General features: G+C 40.0%; 1 protein-coding gene across 1 annotated transcript in view; it reads right to left on the bottom strand.

Moving 5' to 3' along the window:
* FNBP1 (formin binding protein 1) overlaps positions 1-14,904 on the bottom strand; it is a 119,262-nt gene that overhangs the window by 19,304 nt on the left and 85,054 nt on the right. Inside the window, exons 8-11 of the mRNA XM_010856952.1 lie at positions 9,261-9,389; positions 7,446-7,592; positions 5,249-5,446; positions 4,112-4,294 (exon numbers count right to left, since the gene is read on the bottom strand). Of these exons, the coding sequence (XP_010855254.1) occupies positions 4,112-4,294; positions 5,249-5,446; positions 7,446-7,592; positions 9,261-9,389 (657 nt within the window). The remainder of the gene's footprint in view (positions 1-4,111; positions 4,295-5,248; positions 5,447-7,445; positions 7,593-9,260; positions 9,390-14,904) is intronic.

Genomic DNA, 14,904 nt, shown 5'->3' with positions numbered 1-14,904 from the left:
AAATGTTGCTAATTTGAACTCGGCACTCTATCTGCTGTCTATTCGGCTACTTCCATGGCTTAAGGTAATATATATATATATATATATTTAAAATTTTATTTATTTTTAAAGTAATATATTTTTTTCTTAGCCATTCCAAAAACAGAATTCTAACATCAAGACTAATAGCACAGGACTATTACCACTTCATAATAAAAATAAGTCATTAGGATTGAGAACAGATCCCAATAGAAATAGGCAATATTGCATTCTCAAATCCAATTTTCTGAAGTGGACAGGTGATGGATAATCTACAAGAAGTGCCATCAGTATAATCTTTTTAACGACTGTTTAACGACTGTAAACTGGTTTTCCATCTTAAGTTGCAAGCCAGCCAGTTAGATCCTTTTAAATTAGAAACTGAATCACCTGCCAAGAGAATACTTTGAAAGGCTGCATTAAGTGCGCTGCGCGACACCTGAAGTACTAAAAAGCTGTCAGTTTCAGGCAACGATTATGGAGCCTGGGGAGCCACGAGTGTCAATAACACATGAGGGCACACAGAGCTGGCGGGTCCATGTGTTATTGGGCCGTCACAGGTACTAACCTCAAGTACAGAGAAAGGGGACAGTGAACACGAATATGTAAGTGTCTGTGGTCTAAGGTCCATGGAAGGTCATTTCACTGCTCTGTGACCTTGCTCAGGCTTCGCTGATTTTTTTTTTTTGGTTGTCCTTTATGGACCCATCTGTTTCAGATGTGCATGTGGGTTAGGGAGCCACACACGGCCGTCTGCGAGACTGCCATTCTCCCGTGACCAGCGACGTTTTAGGGGTGAGATTCTGCCGTAAAATCACACTCAGTGACACCAGCTCAGACAGCAGTCCCAATCCACGCAAAGGGGAGAAACACAAGCTCGGCTCGCTGACGTTTTTAGGAAGCTTGTTATTGGAAAGTTCGGCCCCTTTTTCCATGCAACTTTCCGGGATGAAGAAGCCTGTGGTTGGGTGGGTACAAGGAGGCTTCTCCCGCTGTCTGGGTCAGAGAGCACCTGGGTCCCCAGTCTTGGTGCTGTCACAGGGGTTAGTGCCTGTGCCGTGACCGCACGACCTGGCCGTCACAGGTAAACTTACAACATAGTCCCTAGCTTCAAAAGCATACGTGGGTTTCCCTATCGTCCTCTTCATGAGTTCTTTGTGAAAACAGAGAGCCTGAGTCTGCCAATAATCAGCAAGAGAACAAAGTAAATCAAATGAAATTAACCAGAAGATTGTAACATCTGACAAACAATTGGTAGGGATTTTCAAAATCTTTTGATCAATGTTGATGGTATTTTTCCATACAATGAACTCTAAAGTGTGGGGAGGGGGGAGATAGGTACATATTTTAGATTTAGAAGGCCCTTACTCAGATCAGGAAATCTTACGACAGTAAAGTCACACTTTGTAGACTGCAAATTGAGAACACACAATCTTGCTTCATTTTTCTTTAACTTACATAAAGATGAAATAGTGGTTAATAATGGTGGCATGCCAATCTTTAAAGATGTTCAATGAAACATTTTCTTACAAATGTGAATGATTTACAACAAAAAATATTTTATCCTACTTATTCAGAAACAAAATCAGTTATGTGACAAAATATTTGCATTGCATTTACACATTCTGATAATCAGAAACAAATGATTAAAATCTAGATCAGAAAGCTGCACAGCACCATAAAAGACACATTAAAGTCACAGATTTGTTATTCTCCTAGAAGCCTTTCCCTGTCTTTGGTGCAATAATCTTAAAAAGTGGAATAAATGAAATACTAGTGAGGACTGTATTATTTTAGTTAGGGATCCTGTAAACCACGTACCTTCTGTTTTGAAATTGCTTTAAAATCAAATTTATTTCCCCAAACTTCAGATTTTTTTTTAAACTTCCTTATCTTACTTCTATGATGCATTTCCTTTTCTTTTTTCGCACTGCTATTTCCTGAAGAAAAGCACATCAAATCTGACCCTAAAAACAGATCAACTAAAAATGAGAGAAGTAAAAATATGTTTATACTTATTTACTGATGCCTCATGTGTGTGTGTGTTTATTCTCAAAAACACACTCACCGTTTGGGAAGTTTCTTTTAAAGATAGAGGTTTGCTGAGCACAGATTTGAGGTGTAAGAAATAAAATTTATTTTGCTAATTATGTTTTTTTTTTTTAAAGAGAAGGGTGTTCCTTTAATTTATCAAAATAACCCATTTCTCACTTCACTGTTTTTGTTTTCAAGTGTTTATTTTTTTCCTAGCCATCTTTTCTTATGCTTATTGATTACTGACATTCTCGGTCTCTTCCTAAACATTTAGAGAACACATGAAACATGCTTCAGAAACCATTTGCCACCAAGATTGTGATGTTGACGGAAGAACGGGATAGATACATATACAAACAGTGAAAAACCATGAATATTCGACATTTTTCATTATGAGATTACAAAAGACAATGCAGACATATTTTTATAAATATAATAAATGAGTGCTCTGTAAAGGTTTTGGAAGCAGCAGAGGTGGGGTAACTGTTTTACAGTTAATGTAAAGCTTCCTAGTTGATAGTCTAGTATAGCGACCTATAGTCATCTGTTGGAGATTCTCCCATGAACAAGGAGCTGAGATGGATGGAGAATTAATTCTAAAAGCCAGCATAATGGAGATCTAATTATAGAGTTCAACATGAGCCACCATCCACTGCTGAAGCTATGTTCTGCCTTCTGACAAAGGCGCTTTTGAAATCTTCAGGAAATTAAATTTGAATTCTTACCCTGATATGCTGGGTAACCTTAAAACAGGATAATTCCACCAACTATACTCTTTGCAGAAAACTCAGATTTCATTACCAAAGCAATCAGCATATAAAAAAATGAGGGTTTTGCCCCTTATTTTAAAAGGTAACAATGTAGCTATTTTTTTTAAACATCTTTTATACACAGAGGAAAAGAAAAGAAAAAATTTGTTACAAGGAACATATCTCCACTACAACCATATTGTAACTCTCACAGACCAGAATAAAAGAAAACCTTACCACATATGTGTTTAATGTTTGTTTACCCATTATTCATTATAAAGAGTGTTTTGAGATGGCTTAGACTGACCATTTAGGTTTATTCAGGTGGCTACAAATGAATGACCTTGTTCCAATTTTTTTCTGAAAAACCAAACTGGTATCTGCTTTGGGCTGCTGATCAATTCCATAAAACCCTGTGACTTAAGCACACGCAATCTTAATTAGGACGGCAAAACTGAGTCAGTCAGAATAAAACAGGTTCTTCTTGAGTGTGAACACATAGACTCTCAGATCATAAACAGGTTCTCTGGCTTTAAATCCCGGCTATATATCTTCCTAGCTTCATCTCTGTAGGTACCAGTTTGCTTATCAGTAAAATAAAGAAATCTTAGTACCTAGGTTCATAGGGTGGTTGACAGAATTAAATAAGCACGTAAAACAGAGTCTGGCAAAGGACATGTCAGCTGCTGTTACGTCACCCTTTCAAGATACGTACTGCACTAGCTCTTACGCAGTCAGATCTGTTCCCAGATATCTGATCAACATCTTGTAAATTCACTGAAAACAGCTAAAGAAACCCCTGTAACCCATACCATTTCCCTGCAGACCTGGAGGCATAGCTCAGAGAGAAGTACCCTCTTTATACACTGTTTCAGTAATTATTAAGCAAATATTTTCTGACTATGCAGTGATTTTTACCTCTTCAAATGTTGCTAGCTTTAGAAACCAAATTTAAGTTTCCTTTTTTTAGTTAGATCAAGGTAAAATATTAATGACTTAGATATTTCAGAAAGGAAATGAAGCAAGGTCCCACCAAAATGGATTAGAGACAAAAAAGAACTCTGGCTGGCTGGCTTCCCCTCTCTCTCCTTCCATCCATCCTGCTTCCTTCCTTTTTCTTTTTCTTTTTTTTTTTTGCTCTCTCTGTGCTCTCTGTGGCTCTTCTTTCCGGCTATAATGAATCATAGGTTCTTATTGTTTTATGTTATGGGAAAACACAATGGAGTCATTCACAAACAAAATTAAGTTATGCGGAACAAAACACGCAACCAAAGCGCACCAGAGAGACAGGACTTGAGAGGAGAACTTACCCCACGCTTTAGACTCCTGAAGCAGTGGATTTTGGGTTTGGAGGTCATGAACTCGTTGAAGCGATGGGAGAGGGGTTCCTTTTGCTGCTTGGGAGACTGGGGGCCGTTGGGAACAGCAGAGGGTGAGGCAGAGGCAGGGGGAGGTGGGGGAGGCTGATGGGGGGATGTTAAAAGGGACATAAGCTACGTGTAAGAGATGGAGCGGTGACAGAGTAAAAAATCAGAAACAAGAAGATAAGACACAAAACAAAAATAAGCATCAAATAATATTTGAAATCCAAAGCAAGTCAAACACAAACAATTAAAAATTTAGGCCATGGTCCAAAGGAAAACATGGAAGGACATGTTAAATGGAGAATATGGTGAAAGTGGGAGTTTTAGTAAGTAAAGCAACAGAAGAAGAGCAAGAAATACCTGACAAGAAGCTCATGCAGACTTTGACATGCAAACTACCGTTCTAACTAGGTACCCTAACCCAGTCTAAGCCAGAAGGGTAAATACTTCTAGGCCACCTAGACTAACACAGCTGGATGGGAGAAAATGAAAGTCCTTAAATGCTAAGGTTGTGAAAACAGCAAGACAGTCTTAAAACGAAATTTTAAATTATTCTAAGGTTAAAGCGGTTCGTGTTGCCTCAATCACCCACTTTATGCCCAGGTTAATGCTGCCATGCACCTACGTATCACACTCTAGAAAGAAAATAAAAAATGTTCATGGATACATATGTTAACATGAGCTCAAAACCAGGTTGTTAATCCATGGAAACCATTTCGATTAGAGATGCTGATACATGGTTATAGAAATGTGGCACAACGTCCCTTCTCTCAGCCCAGGGAACCAGCAATCTAGGAGACTTAGGAGTGAAAGGCGTGATGCGAAACGGCCAGAGGTCAGTAGTCTGTTAGTGTGGGTGACACGGTGCAGGTGATAAGTGCATCTGAAATAAGACAAATGGCCATGGCCAAGGTACCACCACCGAAGAGAGAGATTGCCTTAAAACAAAACAGCACACTAGCCTTCTGTTTGCATTCTGAAACTACGAGCTTAAAAATCTTCATTCCTTTAAAGACTAAAAGACAGAGTGAACATCTCCACACCTTGTAACACTCATATCACACTGGGTCCAGTCATCAGTACCTTATTTTTTTTGATGAATGGCCATAACTTTCCTTTGGATTTGCCACCAAATTTGAGCTCTGATTTGCCTTCTCCTCTGGAATTTGAAAGGCTGTTATCTGACACAGTGCGTTTCATAGGCTGAGTGTAATCCTCAAATTCAATGTCTCCTGGAGGCTCGAACCCAGACTTATAAGCTTCTACGACCAGCTGTGAATCCTGCAATGATACCCATCACACACAAATATGTTCCAATCTATGTAAATACTTTCCACACACTGAACTATGATGCCCTCACACAGATGACATTCTAAGGAAGTTATACTGAGTAACAAATTTTTTTCTAGTAATATTTTTATCATTTGAAAGAATAACTTGTAAAGCTATACATGTAGTTGAGATTTCAAGATAATTTTAATAACTACTTTTCTATATTTAGAGAAATGAATATTAAGAACAACTTTGCCAAAAAGCAGAAAAATTGGGTCATTTATTATGCAATTCCCTTGAAAAATTGTTGTTGCTTAGTTAGTAACTTAGACTAAGTTATGTCTGACTCTTTGCAACCCCATGGACTGCAGCCCTCCAGGCTCCTCTGTCCATGGGATTTTCTAGGCAAGAGTACTGGAGTGGGTTGCCATTTCCTTCTCCAAGGGATCTTCCTGATGCAGGGGTCGAACCTGCATTTCCTGCTTGGCAGGCAGATTCTTTACCACTGAGACACCTAGGAAGCCCTTCCCTTGAAAAATGCAATAATATATAAACTGATTCTCATCAGAAGGTCTTAAAGCAATTTGGCATACACAAAGTCAAGGCAAAAAAAGATGCTCCCTCCAATTTCTTTGGTTCACTGTGGTTCAAAAATTTATCGAATATTTTCCTTTACATATATATTTGTTCACTAGAATGTAAGCTCCCTTCTGTTTTTCCTCCACTGCATCCCTAGCACCTGGATGATGCCTGATGATAATGATAGAATAATTATTAGCTCAATAAATGAGGGAACTGACTGCCTACTCTGTGGTGTCCCCCTGCTAGGAACTTTGAGTTCAGAGTCTTTTCGGGGTCAGGTGATGAAGACCAATGGGTAAGGAAATGACAACCATCGTGTCCAAGATAGATAGATGTACAGTTAAAGTATTACAAAAGCACCTGTGACTTGTAATAAAATTCTAACTCAATGATATCTGATTAAAAAAGAAAAATCTATTAGAGAAGACAATTTGGAAAGATCTCAACTTTCTACCATGAGCCCACATTTTAATTTGTTGTAGCTATTTTAGCTAACATGGAATTTGTAGGTGTGCCATAGATGTCAGTTGTCTTGTAAGAGCCAATCATCCTTCCTTCTGAGTAATAAGAACCCTGATTTTAAGCTGAGCACACGGCCACCCAGCAAAAAAGCTTCACTCTCCAGCCTTCTGTACAGCAGGAAGTGGCCCCAGGACTAAGTTTTGACTTCTGAGATCTCTGAGATGTAGGCAGAAGCACAGTGAGCAATTTTAGAAAGCTTCTTTAAATAGATAGTGTGGACTCTTCTCTATATAATGCTTTATGGAATTTGGATGTGATGGCTGGAGCTATGGAAGCCATGTTGAGTTTGAAAGTCATATCATCAAAAGTTGTGAACTAGGAGAAGCCTGAATTCCTGAGGATTTGCAGATCATTTGCCCACACCGCGGTTGGACGCTCTGCCTGGCAGACATCTTCATGTGGGAGGAAAAACAAACTCTTAAGACACTCTCTTGTCATTGTTACATGAACCTAAACCTACCCTCTCAGGCTTCTCTGGTGGCTCAGCAGTAAAGAATCTACCTGCCAAGCAGGAGATGTGGTTCAGTCCCTGGGTCGGGAAGATCCCCTGGAGAAGGAAATGGCAACCCACTCCAGTATTCTTGCCTGAGAAATCTCAAGGACAGAGGAACCTGGGGGGCTACCGTCCTTGGGGATGCAAAAGAGTCAAATACGACTTAGTGACTAAACAGTGACAACAAAACTTATACTAACATCCACAGTCCCAAATGCGCCAGGGACCACACTAAATCCAAAACACAGAGGGCTGAATTTAAAAAACTCTGAAAAGGTATTGCCATTGTTGAAAAGTACTTGTGATCACTGAAAGCAACTACTCTCAGATGACTGAATATGGTCACTGTGGGAAGGGACAGGGAAATAATGGAACCACAGTTATACATTAAGTCCAAACTATAGTACTTACATTTTTCGGATCAATTGACTCGGCTGCCTTTACGATTCCATCCAAGCATTTCCCAATGATGGGAATCACCTGCCGGTCCAGCTCTGCGTATGTCTTCACTGATTCTCCAATTCTCACTATCCTCCTCTCCTCCATCTCTTGTATTTTCTGCAACATTAGAGTTTGCATAAAATTAGTTTGGTTTACTACTATTTAAAGAAGTTGTTTTTTGGCAGCATTGTTACCTCTAAAAAATTCTCTAGGAGGGAAATAGGCCTACAAAAAGGTTCGAGTTAGGGACTTCCCTGGCGGTCCAGTGGTTAAAACTCTGCCCTTCCACTACTGTGGGCAGGAGTTTGATCCCTGGTCAGGGAACTAAGATTCCTTCATGACGCTCGAGGTGGCCAAAAACAAATAAAAAAAGGTTAGAGTTAAAGCAACCATAAGTTTGTTGTGCTTCTACTTTAGCCAGCTGGACACATACTTTACTAATTGTGAGGCTGTCTAAATGTACACTTTACACAATTCCATTCCAATTTCAGTAAGAACCTGAAATGCAGGTAGTTTTACTATTAATACCATTTGGTTCAGTTCAGTTCAGTTAATGGATTTCAAATATTTCCTCCATCTTTGAGCCACTGTTTCATCCTTTACCAAAAGCATGGCATCCAGGTTAACTGCCTTGACCCAACACAGGCTGAGATTAACTAGTGTACCTTCCTTCTATAAGTTGGGTGTTTTTTTTGTTTTTGTTTTTGTTTTATTACTTTTTAATTGAGGATAATTGCTTTACAATATTGTGCTGATTTCTGCCATACAACAATGTGAATCAGCCATAAGTATACATTTGTCTCCTCCTTCTTGAACCTCCCTCCCAACCCCCCCACCATCCTTCCAGGTTGCCATAGACTGCCTCGTTGAGCTCCCTGCATCATACAGCAAATTCCCACTTCCTATCTGTTTTACATATGGTAATGTGTATGCCTCATTGCTACTCTCTCAATTTGTCTCACCCTCTCCTTTGCAAGCTGGAAGTTCTTGTTTGCTGTGTAGACACCAGGGTACACATTTTTGTTATTTTTTCTACAGTGGAACTTGAAGTTGTAAAAAATTCCCATAGTGGGAGAACAGCATCATGTATCCTCTCTCACACTATTCTTGACAACTTAGAGTAGCCCAAAGAAAAACAGTCCAAAGGAAAGACAACAGGACTATCAAAACAACAGTGAGCTATCACTTCACACCTGTCAAAACGGCTATCAGGAAAAGTCTACAAAAACAAATGTTGGTGAGGATACAGAGAAAAGAGAACCCTTGTACACTGATGGTGGGAATGCAAATTGGTGTAGCCCTTTGAAAGCAGTATGCAGGTTCCTCAAAAAATAAAAATAGAGCTACCATATGATCTACTCCTGGGTATATATCCAGAAAAAAAAAAGAAAACATTAATTCCAACAGACACATGCACCCCAATGTTCACAGTCATCTGCTCAAATCCTACAACTGTCTTCATGTTGCTCTGACTCCTAAAGGTGAGTTTGGCATTTTTGTAAGCAGAATGGTCCTTTTAGCAAAAAGAGTGTTAATGTAAGAATCACAGTTCTAAGTCCGACCAAGAATGGTTGCAGGGTCAAACTAAGGAAACTTACAAAGTCTGTTGATTAATCTTGAAATTCATGTTACGTTTCATCTTAATGTCAGTATGTGCTTAATCTGAAATTTTTTTTAAAGTGATTTGAGTTAGAGGAAATTTAGAATGCTATAAATACTTGGAAATCATGATTCCAAGTAACGTGTTTCTAAACCAAGCAAATCTGAGAGAGCTGAACCACTTACCTGAAAGATATTGGGAACGTGAGTGTGGTAATATTCATGCTGCTCGTGGTTGAATTTCTGTAGAATTGATGAGTAATCTGTTTTGCTGTCCTCTGCCATTTGATGACGCGTTTGAGCTTGCTGTCGTGCCTTAAGGCAAAAAATGAGAACTTCCCATGTTTATACATAATATATAAAAGCTTAGGATTGCAAACTGGAGGGACTGGGGGGAGGGGGTGTCACATTTTCCTCAAACATATTCTATTTACCAGGTGCTGGTTTTCTTTGAAAATTGTTTAAACAACCCAATCCAAAATAGGGCAGAAGACTTGAAGACACATTTCTCCAAAGAAGACCCACAGATGGCCAATAGGCACATGAAAAGATGCTCGATATCACAAACTATTAGAGAAATGCAAATCAAAACAACAGTGAACTATCGCCTTGCACCTGTCAAAATGGCTATTAGGAAAAGTTTACAAATAACAAATGTTGGTGAGGATGTAGAGAAAAGGGAACCCTTGTACACTGTGAATTGGTACAGCCCCTATGGAAAACAATATGCAGGTTCCTCAAAAAAATAAAAACAGAACTACCATATGATCCAGCAAGTCCACTCCTGAGTGTACATCCAGAAAAATAGATATGTGCACCCCCGTGTTCATAGTGGCACTATTGACAACAGTCAAGTCAGAGAAGCAACTCAAGCGCCCACCAACAGATGAATGGATTAGGAAGATACGATATACATACACAACGGAATATTGTGTGTTAGTCGCTCAGTCGTGTCCAACTCTTTGCCACCCCATGGACTGTGACTCACCAGGCTCCTTGTCCATGGGATTCTCCAGCCTAGAATACTGGAGTGGGTTGCCATTTCCTTCTCCAGGGGATCTTCCCGACCCAGGGATCAAAACCGGGTCTCCTACATTGCAGGCAGATTCTTTACCATCTGAGCTATGTCTTGGAACACTAATGGAATATTACTCAGCCATAAAAAAGAATGAAATACTTTCATGTGTGGCAACATGAATGGACCTAGGGACTATTATGCTTAGTGAAATAAGTCAGATAGAAAAAGACAAATACTGTAGGAGATCACTTACAGGTGGAATCTAAGAAAAAAATATTACAAATGATTATCAGACTCACAGATATAGAAAACAAACTTGTGATTATCAAAAGGGAGAGGGACAAATTATGGGTATGAGATTAATTGTTAATTAATTGTTAATCTCAATTCAAACTACTATATTTATAATAGACAAGCAACAAGGATATACCTTATAGCACAGGGGAATATAGCCAACACCTGAAACTAACATAATATTATAAAACAACTTCTGTTGCTGTTCATTCAATAAGTCGTGTCCAATTCTTTGCGACCCCATGGACTGCAGCATGCTACGGTCCTCTGTCCTTCGTTATCTCCTGGAGTTTGCTCAAATTCATTTCTGTTGAGTGGGTGATGCTATCTATCCAACTCATCAACTACACTTCGATTTTCACAAACCCCACCATTATTGCCTTAACGCGGCACTACTTTCTAGTTTGAAACGTACCAACATTCTTTATTGTCTACACTTGGCCCAATTCACATATTTATTACCAAGATTTAGGTTCCCTCATGGGAACCTCTGATCCTATTTTTTATTTTTTGAGTCAGGGACAGGGGATCCATAATATTTTTTATCCAATTATCAAAAGAGTTCATGAATTAAAAAGACATGTGAACCACTAATCTATAAGGGTCTTTCTAAAACCCTCCACTATGGTTTTTTTCAGAACATATTTTAAAGCAGCACTAAGTATGGAGCCCTCTTTGAGCCTTGTGTGTGTGTGTGTGTGTGTCTTTCAGTTGCTCAGTTGTGTCTGACTCTTCGTGACCCCATGGACTATAGCACACCAGGCTTCCCTGTCCTTCACTATCTCCTGGAGTTTGCTCAAACTAATGTCCATGGAGTCAGTGATGTCATCCAACTATTTCATTCTCTGTCGCCCCCTTCTCTCCTGCCTTCAACCTTTCCCAGTATCAGGGTCTTTTCCAATGTTTTATTGCATTGCTTTTCTCCTAAATAATAATAGAACTCCTAAATTTGTTTCTCTCTTTTAATTCATAGTTTGGTTAATTACACACAAACAACAAAGAGGCTATTAGCGACAAGCCGTGTAATCGATTTGAAAGTTCAAACAAGAATGTCTGAAAAGCCTAAAGTCCTCCACAAATACCAACGATTGTTATGCTGGTATTAGCTCCTCAGATTCCTTGGAGGAGCCTTGATAAATATAATCTCATGAATCTCTAAGACGATCTGAGGTCCATGCAGGGCAAGAACTGCCTCCTGCCAGGTGAAGAGATGGCTTGGCTTGTGTGCTTGGCAAACTTACCACACCAAGCCAAGAACACAACAGGAGAAGGGCCTTGTTCCAACACAACCAAGGCGACTCTTGTCTGCTTGTTTTGCTTTGTTTTACTGAAACTATTTTTTTTTTTTTTTTTAAGATAAAAACAGAGAACCATTCAAATGCCAACACGAAGAAAAAAGGTTGGAGTTGTCTGTCTGTCCTACCCTCTGTCTGGTCGCTGGTTCCAGGTCGGTTTCTTTGCATCTCAAAGTCCTTTATTGGTTTCCTGCCTCTGTGACTTGAAGGCTTAACCTGATTTCACTTCCGTGACACGCTTCGCTCATCTGTGTATCTGTGAAGCCACGGGGGTCATTCAGACCTGCTTCCTTCATTCCCTTCTCTGTTTCTCGGTAAACATTTCCCTAGTGCAGGTATCAATATTAACATTTCCAAACTGATTTCCTTATTACCTGAGATTTCTTAGTTTCTTAAGACCTTTAGGTACTTAAAACCCAATTTACCAACGTCTCATCTCCCCTCCGTTATTAGTCCAGCTGCCACGTTCTTCCTCTTTGTCGGCGGCCTCTTAACGCCCTTCCTGACCATATGCTTCGGCTTCCGCTTTACTGTGCTCCCCAGCACATGTATTAGCCAGTCCCCAGCTTCCCTGTAAAACCCATGCCCTTCCAATACACAGTAACCCCCCTCCGTTTAAACAGTAGCCTCCCCACCTACGTGCACTCCATCTGTTTCCGTGATGCAACCAACTCAAAAACCCTTTTAACTCTTGCAGTTACCTAGAGTTTTATCATGTCTCACTCTGCTAGGACTATGGAAAAAAAGCGACAATGACAACCCACCACCAAGGAAATTCCCAGGTAGACCCCCACCTCCGTCCCCCCCAACCCAGCCATTTCTAAAAAACTCACTACTTCATTCACAAACCTTCTTCAGAAAAAAGTCAGAAAATCCCCAGGGCAGGCAGGTTCCTTCATCTCCTTTATAAATGAAGAGTACCAAGGTGGAGCATCTCCTGATTTATTTTGGAGAAATGATCCAACTTGGTGAACACTGAATATAGCTTAGTTCTGAAACAAGCATCAGAATGTCATCACTAAATATGCACGTATGTGTGCGTGTACACACACACACACACAGCCCACATAAGCAGACCAATGCTTCCTGACAATCCGTCCATCATAACGACTGTGAAATATTTCACTCATGAGAACAGGAGGCGAGCCTGCTGGAGGTGCCCCAGGTCCACCTGACTGGAAGGGCCTGTTACCCTCCTTCCTCTGAACTCCCCAGAATCTCTAATGTTTTTGCTTTGTCTAGATAATTACTTTCTGTTGTTGTTTAGTCACTAATTCGTGTCTGACTCTCTTGCTACTCCATGGACTACAGCCCACCAGGCTCCTCTGTTCATGGGATTTCCCAGGCAAGAACACTGGAGTGGATTGCCATTTCATTTCCTTCTCCAGGGGATCTTCCTGACCCAGGGACTGAACTCAGATCTCCTGCATTGGCAGGCGGATTCTTTACCAGTGAGTCACCAGGGGAGCCCAAAATTGCTTTAATAAGCCTATCAACTCATTGTTTCGCAATGCCCCATACGCTGTAATCCCTAAATACAGCTTGGTGACCGCTACACGTAAGCTACGGAAGAAACTGAGATGAAGAAGAGCATGGATAAAGTCCAGCCTGGAAAGTGAGAGCACGGAAGAAAACAGACTCCAGAGGGAAGGAACTGGTCTACCCTTTGTGAAAGAAGCATTACGTCTTGGGCAGTTTTCTGAAAAGAAAAATCTTGGCCTTCAGGATGCAAAAGCCTTCGTATATCTACAGTCTGTCTCTGAGTCACTAAAAAGATAAAGCAACACTTAGAAGCAGCAAAACATCGTCGCATATCACGTTCTGCAAGACCATAGACGGAACACAGGGCTGTCTTAACGTTCATCCCAGGACCCAGCTGCTTTGAATTAATACCCACTGTTGAACTCCAGGCCCAGGAATGTGCCACTGTTCTGACTAAGATTTACTATGGAAATCTATTTTTGTTTCATAAGCTGTGATGTTTACTTTGCACTGGAACTTCAAGAGTCTCTCTCAAACAACAGGGCTGAGTCAGTTACTCATTATTACAAATATGCTTTTAAAAGTAAAGTATTTTCGAAAACTTATTTGGAGAAACTGCTAAATAACTAGATATTTTCGAGAGTGCATCTCCTCATGCCTAAGGCTGCGTGAAGATTAGAAGCATCACCATTTCCCAGCTCTTTGTAAGTCTGTCTAAAAATAGCAACTGTTATCTTAAAGAGGTACAGTATTTCCATCCTCAGTAAGACCATCAGCTATTTCTTTTCATTCAAGTTCCCATTCTAAGAATAAAAGATAAAGCATCTTGTGGCAACATTACTGTGGGGCAGAGAGAAGTTCAGAGGATTTTTTTTTTTTTTTTTAAACGAGTCAGAGTTACAGAATTTAGAGATAATATTCTAAAAAAGTCCAGAATGACCACAATTGCCTGAGGCCATAAGTCACAGAGATCTTTAAATAAGCGCTACACCACTTTCACCGTCAGTCAGAAAGACTGAGCTTGAACTGTGGAATTTCTTTAACAAATCCTTGGGAATCTCCCCAAATAAATCCAAATTGGCCTAAGTAGGTATCACTTAAGTGTGACTTCACTGCTTGGTAATTCTTAACATTGTTTTATCGACATATGCTTCAAAGGTCAGAGTTACAGTTTCTAAATAAAGGAAACAATATTTTAGAAACCAAGCTGCAGCCCAATGCTTCTAAATCCTAATGGGTTTAAAGACAAAAATACTATAATCCATTTAGTTAGTTAAATTTAGATGATCAGCATGGCTAAAATGTGCAGCTACTTCCTGTTCAATTCATTAAGAAAAGAATACTGCTGGCTGAGTCTCAGTCGTCATAAACAGAGAAAATGAGCCGTACTAAGGGATGTGTTTACTTTCATATGGGGAACGTCGTAGATTTTCTTACTATGTTATACCCTCACATATTTTACCAGTACTTCTTATGGTTTTTGACCTTTTAACGAAATGAATAAATACAGACTGGTTCTATTCATATACATCAGCTCAGTTCAGTCACTCAGTCGTGTCCGACTCTTTGCCACCCCGTGGACTGCAGCACGCCAGGCCTCCCTGTCCATCACCAACTCCCGGAGTTTACTCAAACTCATGTCCATTGAGTCGGTGATGCCATCCAACATCTCATCCTCTGTCGTCCCCTTCTCCTCCCGCCTTTAATCTTTCCCAGCATCAGGGTCTTTTCCAATGAGTCA

The sequence above is a fragment of the Bison bison genome, unplaced genomic scaffold (genome assembly GCF_000754665.1).
Source record: "Bison bison bison isolate TAMUID 2011002044 unplaced genomic scaffold, Bison_UMD1.0 scf7180017864375, whole genome shotgun sequence".
Lineage (NCBI taxonomy): Eukaryota > Metazoa > Chordata > Mammalia > Artiodactyla > Bovidae > Bison > Bison bison.
This window is presented reverse-complemented; position numbering and strand designations above follow the sequence as displayed.